This window comes from Acipenser ruthenus, chromosome 5 (genome assembly GCF_902713425.1).
Source record: "Acipenser ruthenus chromosome 5, fAciRut3.2 maternal haplotype, whole genome shotgun sequence".
Classification (NCBI taxonomy): Eukaryota; Metazoa; Chordata; class Actinopteri; order Acipenseriformes; family Acipenseridae; genus Acipenser; species Acipenser ruthenus.
In genome coordinates this window covers 37,487,468-37,499,371 of record NC_081193.1, presented here as the reverse complement: position 1 = coordinate 37,499,371, position 11,904 = coordinate 37,487,468, and the positions used below count along the sequence as shown (strand labels likewise).

Genomic DNA, 11,904 nt, shown 5'->3' with positions numbered 1-11,904 from the left:
GCAGGAGCATGTATGATTACAACTAATGACCATTAGGAGTTGACTTTCTCCCTTTGCAGCAAGGGAAATGTACTACAATAACATTGTGTGTATGTCATACTCTCTAAGAAAAGTACAGTGTTTGGAAAGCCTGCATATTCATCTGAATGACCAGCAGGGGGAAGTGCAGGAACTCACTATGTGTTGTTTTGTTCTGGCTCATGCCAATGTAGACTGAATAACAGGTATGTTAGTTGTCAGCCAAAAAGAAAACACACAAAACTTAGTATCTGCATTCCTCTGTCAGCCTTCAACTGGACCGCAACTCTCAATATTTACCCTCATTTTCACCTTGACTAGTCAAGGCATGCTCCCTGTCACAATTAATTATGAGCTGTGTGAGAGTCTAGCTCTATATACAGACTGCATTAATACTGTTTTTTTCCCTAGCTGGGGATTTGTACTATTAAAGCAAAATATTATTATTTTTTTTTAATAAAATAAAAAGACTAGACATCACTCCATTTTTCTTTTGAAAATTCTGCTAACTAAATGTAGTAATGTTACTGCAAATATTAGACTAGTAATAACTAGGCACACAACAGTCACTATTACTAAATAGATTCACTGTTATTATTATTATTATTATTATTATTATTATTATTATTATTATTATTATTATTATTATTATCCACATGTCTGATATTAGATTCCAATGAGTAGCACTGAACTTCTCACACTCATTATCAGCATTTGGTTGAAACTACAGTACATAAATAGTAGCATGCAGCAAATGGTCTTTGTCTAGGATTACTATATGAATAGACAGTTTTGCTATACAGACAGCTCTGCAACATCTGGCTTGGGCTCAGTTTTGTTCAATGAGAAGCACTTGTACATAACTGAAATAACTTCCTCGGCATCTCATCTTCAGATACTTCAGATGCAAATACTTCAGAATATTTTTTTTTCTTAACTGTACTGAAGTTGAAGTGAACTCAAGATATCATGAAACCTGCTCTAATTAGATTAAAATATATTTTTTAGCATCCAATACTAGAGTAGTTTAGTTTCTAAGACGTCAAATACCCCATCATAAACCTGACCCTAACTACATCTACATTTATAGCTGGAACTAAATCAAACTCATAAAATTAAACTTTGTGTTGAAAGACATCTACTCCCCCTAGTAAAACAGTAAAACATCCAATGGTGATTTCAAATTATAAAGGTGTGCTTTATTCAGTGCTTTAGTATTGACTCAATTTTGGCATTTGCATACAGTGTCTAATTACTTATTAAACTTTCTATTCTTTCTTTTTTTACCTCCAGTTGACCAATGGGAAAGTAAATAAAATAAACTGTCTCGATATTTGCAGCTGTATCATTGGAATGTACGGCTGTTAGTAAACTGAGAAGGGTGTTACAAGGTTTCAACACACGCACCCCTTTATTTTACAACATCCTTTATCAAAACATTCAGACTTCCCTCCCACTTCATGACCTATGACAATCCCTCCCCTTTCAGAATGTCAACCTGTCTCACTCATTTCTTGTAACAAGAAAACCACCCACCACCCTGGTAAAAAAAAAAAAGCCATTAGTGTCTAATTAACCAGATGTTGTGAGATATGAAAAGGGAAAAAGGGAATAACACCCTAACCACACAACAAATATTGTGTGATCACCGTACATTAAAACAATGTCATTTTTAGTCACTTCATTCACAGTCTCTATTCCTATACCAGTGTGGTCCAGTGGTTAAAGTCCAGGGCTTGTAACCAGAAGGTCACCAGTTCAAACCCCACTGCCACTGACTGACTCACTGTGTGACCCTGAGCAAGTCACTTAACCTCCTTGTGCTCCATCCTGCGGATGAGATGTTAAATCAGTGTCCTATTCTAAGTGACTCTGTATATAATGCACAGTTCACAGCCTACCTCTGAAAAGCGCTTTGTGATGGTGGTCCACTATGAAAGGCGCTATATAAAAATAAATAAATATATATATATATATATATATATATATATATATATATATATATATATATATATATATATATATATATATATATATATATAATCAATTCAATTACCATAGGCATAAGTTCTATATTACAATGACCAATTACACAAGTCTGAGCCTGTGGTTCTAAGTTTTAAATGCTAATTCATAGCTATTCAGTACGTTTTAAAAGCTATGGTTATGTACATTTACTGAATACAGGTAGTTAAAGTAGTTAAGGTATTTGAATACACTAGAATTATTAATATTATGAATTTATATTCTTGAAATGTGGAAGATCTATGTTAGATATTAAGATTTGTTCAATGAAATGCATTCTCAGACAAAAATCTCCAGGTACTTATCTTTGGCTTTTAACCAGAATCAAATTGATTACAATGGCAACCAGCAAACCTTTTTATCATTAGCGCTTCCTTTCTCATCCAGACATGAATATGTTTTTTTTTTTTTTTTGGTAGATGGAGGTTTATAAGTTCTCAGGTCACAGCGGTTAAGTCTAAGGCCCTCCTCCTAATCCTTGCGGTAAAAACATCTGGAGCTAGTTGAGTTCTCTCCAGGGATCCAAAGCCTTGACTTTTCAAACAAATCCACACATTCTGAACTCATCAAATATCCCCAACACACCCAAATCCAAATGCATATCCTGAATCAGCGTTAAAAAAAATAGAGGAACCACAAGAATTTCATCACAATAAAAGGGGGAGGGGGCAATGTTATTAAAGTCAGTAAGGTAATAAAACATAGAATTGCTTATCACTCCTTTAAAGGCTATAATGAAGGGAACTCCCGTCAAACTCAGGGCTGGCCATGTTCAATGGCGTTCAAACAGAAATGTGGCACAACAGAGGTTGGGACAAATTAATACAGTACCTACTAGAAAGACTGAGTATTGCCTAGAAACCACAGAAAGCCTATAAAGGATGTGAAAATACTGGCCACATAGTCATATGAATTCCAATAGAATAGATGTTAGAAAGTAACAGGAAGAATGCATCACTAACAATGCTATCCTAACATAATTCATTTGATTCAATTCAACCTGGTTATAGACATAACCAGGTTACGATTGTAAGTCGCCCTGGATAAGGGCGTCTGCTAAGAAATAAATAATAATAATAATAATAAAGGCATTGGTTATCCACGCTGAAGAGTGATGTCTCTTTAGAATGGCAGGTCAATTGGTATCCTCTAGAACAGTGGTTTTCAACCCCGGGCCTGGGTACCCACTGTGTCTGCTGGTTTACATTCCAACTGAGCTCTCAATTAATTAACTAGACTCTGAATTGAAATGATAATTTGCTTAATTAGACCTTTTTAATTGTTTTTAAACAGTTGCAAGTTCAAGTTGTTATAGGTAACTTGGAATCTGGGAGCTGCAGCATGCTATTTCCCCTATTACAACTAGACACAATTAAAGGTGCGGTCACCAATTCCCTACACAACACTTACAAAACATTTAAAATATAAACATGCTAAGTTAATTGCAGTCATCAGCTACATAGCTTAACCATTCAGCAGAATGAGGCAACAAACAAGTGAGTACAGACACTGAAAACCTGGTTGTAATTGGGGTAGGTCTTGGCTTTACAACAGCCGTTTAAGATTGCATATAGTTACTGGTACACCTTGTGGTCCCTGCTGGAAACACTGGTACTTGAGATGAAAAGGCTGAAAACCACTGCTCTAGAAATTCCTCTTACATGTGTATCAGTAATAACCAGGCTTCTTAAAGGAAACTAAATAATATGGGTAAATAGTGTAAATATCATACCTAATAATTTTGTCATTTAGTGTTAGAAACTGTATTTTCAAAGCAATGTTTGTACAGGCCGCAGGTCCTCACTTTGTGGGATGACATCCTGTACTGCAATTTCTACACCTGGTGGTCTGCTCCTGCCTAAATAAAGATGACCACTACACTTGATCAATACAACAACAAAGATGTTGCTGTTTTAATAGATATTATGTAGGTTCCTAAAGAAAGAATGGGTGGGCTGTAAATGCCAATCATCCACCCTAATACAAACAGCCTGAACAGCTGAAATAAGTAATGTTAGCTCATGTAAGTTACACACAGGTCTTACAGCAACAGCTGTGGCTTTGGCAGTCTGCACCCCCTGTCTAGGTTCTGTTTAGGTGATAGACATGTACAGGTTCCACTGACACAGGCAGCCAAGAGAATACATGAACACCAGGGAACTGACTCTATCACACATACTTGTCATTGTTAAGGGAGTTTTTTCAGTGTTAAGATCATTGTTATTGTCATGCAAATGAATGGAAAAGGAGGGAAAGAGGGTAGTGTAGCCATCCTGAAAAGTGAACATTACATTTTCTAAAGTTTTCTAAAAAGCTTAAATGTAATATATTGCATTTACAAAATATGCCTTATAATTATTTAGGATTTAATTGTATGTAAATAAAGGAATACATGTAAATACCAGTTATAATGCAGATGTACCAGTGAAGGATAATAAATAAGAAAATGGCTAAGAAAATGTACTGGATTATATATTGACAGGCCAGTATAATCCAGCACAGAACACTAGACCTTTCTAGTCAAAACTATGTACATCTAGTCTTTATCAACCCTGATTCTGAGTAAATCAATGTATGACAGAGGCGTGAGTAATTCACGGCTCTCCTCTCTGGCACTTAAAAAAAAAAAATCGGGGTGAATTTGAGGTATTTTAATATGATTAACCCCATTAGATATTATCAGTAAATACATTTTTTTTATTAAACTTTCAACATTGTACAGTTTTTTTTTTTTTAAATACTAGCAAACATGTAAGTAAACCAAACCTGTGCTTTAAAAACAAAAGCATAGTACTCCCAGTACACATTTCATAACAATTGTAGTAAATCTTGTTAGGTATTGTATTTCAAATCCTCAACACATTATCCACGGATATAAAGCATATGTGTTGAATGATGCAGGGTTAAACTACTAGATCAGTCATTAATGCTTTTGCCAGTTAGTTTTTGTCCTTAAAGATACATGTTAATTATGGTTGGTAAAGCCTATACAAATTATTATTATTATCATTTCTTAGCAGACGCCCTTATCCAGGGCGACTTACAATCGTAAGCAAATACATTTCAAGTGCATTTCAAATATATTGTCTATCTCAGACAAATAAACCCAGGGCATATAACTTCAGCTAGCAATTAAGTTTACCACCCTCCTCACCCCTGTATTTTGCAGCTGTAAATCAAGTCTCTATTACACAATGTTACTTTAAGAGAGTCACTTAGGGAAGGTAAGTTTCTGTCTTTTATAAATCACAAAAAATTATCAAGGGTCTTTGCATGATACATTATTATATATAGAAAATATTTAAAACAACTATCCAGCAGATGCCTCTTGCCTAGAATAAAATAACTTGGTCAAACAATTCTATATATAAAATAAAAAATAAAAAACCCACAAGAAATACACTGTGTTTGAAACAGCTGTAATGTCACAACTGGTCTTTACAGATTCCTTTTAAACTCTGTTAAATAGACATGTATTGCATGTGAAAGTATATCCACTAGAGTAGCAACATGTTATGGTATTACGTGGTTTTTAAGTTCCCAATTTAAGAATTTCAGATGGCTAATGTTTTAATGAATGGCTAATTACATTTTAATGTACTGAATTATAAATGTTTCTTTTTTTATATGATTATAAATTGATTAAAAACTACATTGTACAAATGACTAAAACTCTAAGCCAATGGATAACAGTCTGTATCATTTTGCATATAAACCTCTGATATATATATATATATATTTTACAGTACCATAAAAGTACCAAAAAAGTGAGAAACAGAATATATAAGACTAAATAAGTCTTAAATATAAGACTAAATCAATGATGAAGTAACTGTTCAAAATGATTTTTTTTCAGTTCCTTACCTGTGAGAGTTATTGTCCCCAGCATTTTCAAAGCTTCTTTTAAAAATGAGTATATTTCTCTTTCAGTTCAATTCACAATATTTCTCTTTGTGTTCCTTATTTCATTTGGTCCTTTTAAGCTCTGAGTTTACAAAGCAAGTTGCTCTAAGTAGTGCCCAACCCTCTTCCTCTTCCAGTTACCATGAACACATTGCCTCAAAAGTCTTTTGCAGTCTGAAGAGAAAAGTAGACTTTATGCGCATTTCAACAGACGTGCTACTTGACAGACATACCTTTGTGGTACCTCTTTCAGCTGTTCTCCTCAGTATGAAATGAGAGCAAGCTTCCTCCCTCCTCTCCTCCCTCTTAAAGCTTCTATGGGCTTGGCCCACTCTAGGATGACAAAGCTTGTCATGTGATAAATTTAGGGAATGTCACCCCACCCCCTATGTACTCCCATTGTTTCAGCCCAGACCCCATACTGTTAGGTAGGCACTAAAAGTTTTTTAAAGTTACCCCAACTCAAATAAAACCCCAGTTTATCACACTTACTGTATATCAAGCTGGTAAAACAACATTTGTTATTCTCACAAATTGCAACAGCCTATCATTTCTGCTCTTACCATTTCCATGGCTACTATACAAAAAATATAGATTGTTTAGTTTGTTTGCTGGTTTGGATGCTCAGAATGACAAAATGATTGATGCAAGGCTTGGTCATACATATGTATATACTGTATGTTAGCAAAAAATAATAATATTCATATACATGTATCATTTGGGCCTGTTTTACTGAAGGTAAAATGCTTTAGTACTTTGGTTTTCTAATGGAATAAAACACCTCAGAAGTTTAAATCACAGAGAGAGAGAGAGAGAGAGAGAGAGAGAGAGAGAGAGAGAGAGAGAGAGAGAGAGAGAATTAGGAAAAGTAATTAGCTACATCAGCTGTTGTTATTTAAGTTTGTTATAGTCTGATATATAGGCTATCGTAGTAGTAATTATAATAGAATCTGGGCAGTAAGAAAGAAAGCAGTATTTTATTGTTTTATTTGTTTATACTAAATATTTACTGGAAAAGCCCCTGGTGCCTTGTTTCACATAAAAATATACATATACATATGCATATATCTATCTATCTATCTATCTATATATAGATATAGATATAGATATAGATAGATAGATAGATAGATAGATAGATAGATAGATAGATACTATTTACAATGTCATTTGAGGTTTATTTTAGCTTAATAATGAGCGATAACTGCGAGGGTGGAAAGATAAGACTAACTACTCCAGCGATGTATATGTAAATCTAATTATTTTTTCCCTGACATGGGGTGATCATCTGATGCCATTTAGCACCCTAGTTTGTGACTGTATCCCACTGTATTAATTGCATTAAGTATATTCTATTAAAAGTGATTCTCTGTTAGATTATCTGTGACTGGTCTGACGGGTCAATACATGAAAGACTGGATCAACAAGTGATGAATGCAAATGTTTAAATTCTGAAAAAATCCAGTCTCTTTCAGAAAGGAAAAAGGCCTCTATTGTGAGTTATATATCAGAACAGTGGCCACAGATTTAAACAATGATCCCGCATTTTACAGAATGATTTTGTAATACTGCCCATAACAGTGGTGTCAGGGTCAAGTCCTTTAAGACTAGTTTTGAACTCTAAGACTCTATTGTGTTTTAACAACAAACTTTCCACTAGCAGCACAATTTCTCCTGCTAATCACTTCCTCTTTTCTGCTCTTTATATTCATTCACAAAAAAATACTTTCCTGCCGATGATTTCATTCAACAATGCTGGCTTATTGTCCGTCCCTCCCCTCAGGGGACTGTTATGATTCCCAATGTCAGATAACTACGGAGGAGGGGATCACAGGCCTTACCAAGAAGCATTATATATTTTCTGAATTATAACGGGGTCTGGAGTTACAGTTAAGACTGCACTGTGAAGGAATTCAGGGTAATTCATTAAATGTGCCATTTATGTGCTAAACATCTTGACCAGTGGCAGGGGGGCAACATTTAGAACTCTTGTATAAGTCAAGGAACAATTATTTTTTACAGAAAACTTTAAGGAATGCTGCTTTTTTGTAACAAAATATATATTTTTAATGTACTATAATGGTTTAAATATTATTTTAAATGAAAAAAACAACCAAAACAACTTTAAACTAGCAAATATTGAATTCATATGTAATAAAATATGTATGCTTTAAGAATATATATATATATATATATATATATATATATATATATATATATATATATATATATATATATATATATATATATATATATATATATACTTACCGTAATATAGAAAGACACTGTTCCTTTAAGTGGTAGCTAAAAACCTTTAACAAGTTCAGTGACAAAGACCTTCATAAATAGGAGTTTTGAAACAAGGGGTTGTATCTCCTTCCCCACGTTTTCTACCAGAAGGGCCTGTTGCCTATCCATCCCCACCCCAAAGACAAACACAAAGGTAAGCAGGTCTTAAGTAAATCCCTTTATCACCTAGCAGTCTGCCACATACCTAGTAGATCACTTGTAATGTTTGATCATTTGAATGTATTTGCAATGTGTTGATTATTTCATTGGAATCAAATATAATTATTATTATTATATATTTTTTTTTACAAAGTAATTTATCTTGTATTCCTGCTACCAAACCTTACATGACTATGACGCAATTCAAAAAAAATAAATAAAAATTGAGAACATTTCCTCACATGTGCACAAATACTATTCACAAAGCTAGCAGATAAGAGACCTATAGTATAACAGGATATTGAACAAAGCCAAGTCATGTAAATCATTTAACCCATATTAGGAATGCCAAGTAACAGCGTTCTGTGCAGTATGTAATGATTAAAGAAATTCTGTTTCTTATGTTTTACATATTTCAATTACAACTAACAACTTGTTGTGCCAATATAATAAACCATAAAACTAACAATTGCTCTATCATTGTCTTATAACAGGCCATGACTCATTGCAACCTGCAATCAACTGGATAAAGCATGTTCCTTGAAACTGGTGTCAGGAAGGCCATCATGGAAGTCAGCAAACGGCATGACATCATTGAGGAAATGACTGTTCACATGCAACACTGATTCATAGCTGGGGAAATAATCTAGGAACGAAAGGAAGGGGAAATGGTTGTTTATGCACAGGGAACAATAAGGACAAAAGCCTCAACACATTCAACAACAGGAGGATCTCTACTGCTAAGACTGTCCGTTCACCGCTGTTTCAAATCTTTACATGATTTGAGAGCAGTGCCTAAAATAACTAAGTAAAGCGCATTTCCCTACTGGCAGTGTGTACAAACAGCACCCCAAATACACTACTTTACCTAAAAAGAACCTCATAACAACTACCCCTACTCTTACAGTATGCAGTCTGTGGCAAATCTAGCTTTGGATTTTGTTTTAGTAAATTATTTTATCATATGAAAAGCATATTGGCAGAATAAAGCTACGCCAATTACCAAAGTCAAAAAGAAGAAACTCCATCCAAAACAATGATGCAACACACTGGCTGAGTAGTGCAGCTGGACAGTGCGGTCATTCAGAATTGCGTCAGGGTTAAATCAATGCATAAGGGACTAAACCCACTAACTTTCATTGCAAAGGCTTCCATCTAACACAAAGACATTTGGTCTGTTGGGGGACTTATAAGAAAGATTTCCGTAACAAACTCCATGTCAGTTTGGACTGAAATTGTATTATTAGAGAATGTTTACCTTCTCCAGCAAATTAGAACTTGCATTATCTCATGCGTATGACTACATGTAACACAGGGCCTGTTTCCAATTCTGGTCAACACAGTACCAAAGGGACATTGTGGACCTGGAGAAAGCCTGACGAAGAGAAACCAGAGGCTAGACTGAAATAAATTAATCTATTTAGAACAAAGAAGAATTAGAGGGGATATGATTGAAGTCTTTAAAATCTACTTTAAGCACAGTACAGACACCCAAACCACATGATACAGTTCAAAATTAAATGGAGATAGACTTAGGAAAGAGGGAAGGAGACACTTCTTCAAATGTGTTACCTAGTCATGTAATTGAGGCAGAATTACTGGGATCCTTTGATACCCAACTTGACTAGTTTTCAGATCAATCAGCTACTAGTAACCGGACGAGCTTAGCTGGGCTGAATGGCCTCCTCTAGTTCATACATTTTCTTATGTTTTCTCGTACAGTATACACATTTCTAAGTGGTAATGCTATCAATGTGCATGAAAGCATTTTGCAATGAAAATATAGGAGGGTGCTAATACTATACTATATATAGGGCTTGAACTTTTTGGTTTTTATTTTCCAAATCTCTACCTCCCTTTAAACATAAGTTGTTAAGCTAACTCTGCATCCTAAGGAAGAGAAAACTACTAATTAAAAACTGGGTTTAAGATTTTTTTGTTCTTTGCTACAAATAAAGGAGATTTTAAGTGATGGGCCTGCTATCAGTGTACACTCCGTACTGGGTATTTTATGCTGAAAAGAAAATTTGTCAGGACAACTCTGTTAAGCAAGTGAAAATAACAAAAGCACAATGATAAACTAGGCGACTGCAAGAATGAAATGCAATTAGAATCAGCGATGAGCAATTAACGTAATTTGTTATGTCTGTTTAAAATAAAAATTAAGTGAAAAAGAATCATGCTCAGTCAAGAGTTTAAAGGGACGTCATGTGATCAGAAATAAAACCTGAAAGCTTCAAGCCCTAACTATATATAAAATGGATGTATGCCATTTCTGATATAAACTGGAAGTAAAATAGTCACTGCCTGTGTCACAACTCAACAACTTACAGGTTTAACAACTCACAGTACCTCACATCCTTCCTTAATGCTAACACAAACACAAATACAACAGTTATTTGTTGAAGAGAAAAGTCATTGGGCCTTTATTTACCATCTTTACTACAAAGCTGACTACTAAATACATTTCAGCTAACATTGAGGGATTGAACAGTAATGTAGGCCGGAAAAGAAAACCCATTAGTGACAGGTGTGGAATCAAGTAAACTCTGAGGTTTCTATGGTGTGCTTTACTCACAGCTACTCTAAAAACAAACAGCACCCAAGAACCAGGAAGGCCCATTATTTCTAACGCTCAGAAACTTAATACTAGATAACAACACTATGTTTATGTTGAAGAATATTTTATCACAATTCTGAATTTTTGTGCTTCAGCACTAGTTTTCCCCATACTAAAGCATTTGTAAATGCAGGGAAACTTGTGACATGTCTGTTTTGATCACATCCAATAGCCAATACCATGTATTAAGCCAAACAGTAGGGCTCTTTCCTTGAAATTGGAAAATGATGTTGCATTATAACAGAACCCTATATAACCCAGCTCTCTCATAAAATCCTTCAATTTCATATTTTATGACTTGTCCCAGGTCACGTAACCTTACCTGAATTATTTAGTGAAACTGTTTTTTTATGTTGGCTGTATAGAGATGAACTCAGCTTTTTATTTAACACTATAGGGTTATTAAGGAGTATGTGTTATCAGTTCAGAAAATAGTACTTACAAATGAAATTCATTGTTGAGTAAATCTGTTCCTGAAGAGCCCAAACTCGTGTGTCTCCAAGGTGTTTTCATTCAACTTCAATTTCCGAGTACTGGTTAAATGAGTGCTTACATTTACCTTGGGGTTCAAGGAATGACCTAACTGGTATTTACTAGTTTAAATTTGTGTCAGTGTGTGTGTCTGTGTACAGTATAAAGTATAGAGTGTACAGTATACCATATGCTAAAGCTCCCAAAGCTACCTTTAAATAGTTTGAGCAACGCTTGAATTCCTGGAACACATGCCTCCTGTGGTTATACATTATGGTACAAATGGGGTAAGAATGACCCTTGCTTTCAGGATAGCTGCCACATGCCAAGACTGCGGTCAAACGGGTGAATGACCAACATTCCTGCTCACTGTCACTGGCGAGCATAGATGACGGTCTTGCTCTCCTCCTGTCCACAGAGCA

The 11,904-nt window shown here is 34.8% G+C and overlaps 1 protein-coding gene across 3 annotated transcripts in view; it reads right to left on the bottom strand.

The window, feature by feature from the left end:
* The window catches only part of LOC117402951 (A-kinase anchor protein 12-like), a 60,755-nt gene that overhangs the window by 10,746 nt on the left and 38,105 nt on the right, over nt 1-11,904 (bottom strand). Inside the window, exon 1 of one of the 3 annotated variants that reach the window (XM_059024127.1) lies at nt 5,908-6,225. The exons of the other annotated variants lie outside the window; for them this stretch is intronic. Within the exon in view, the coding sequence (XP_058880110.1) occupies nt 5,908-5,932 (25 nt within the window). The 5' untranslated portion in view covers nt 5,933-6,225. Of the gene's footprint in view, nt 1-5,907; nt 6,226-11,904 lie in introns of those variants that run through there. 3 annotated transcript variants of the gene reach the window in all.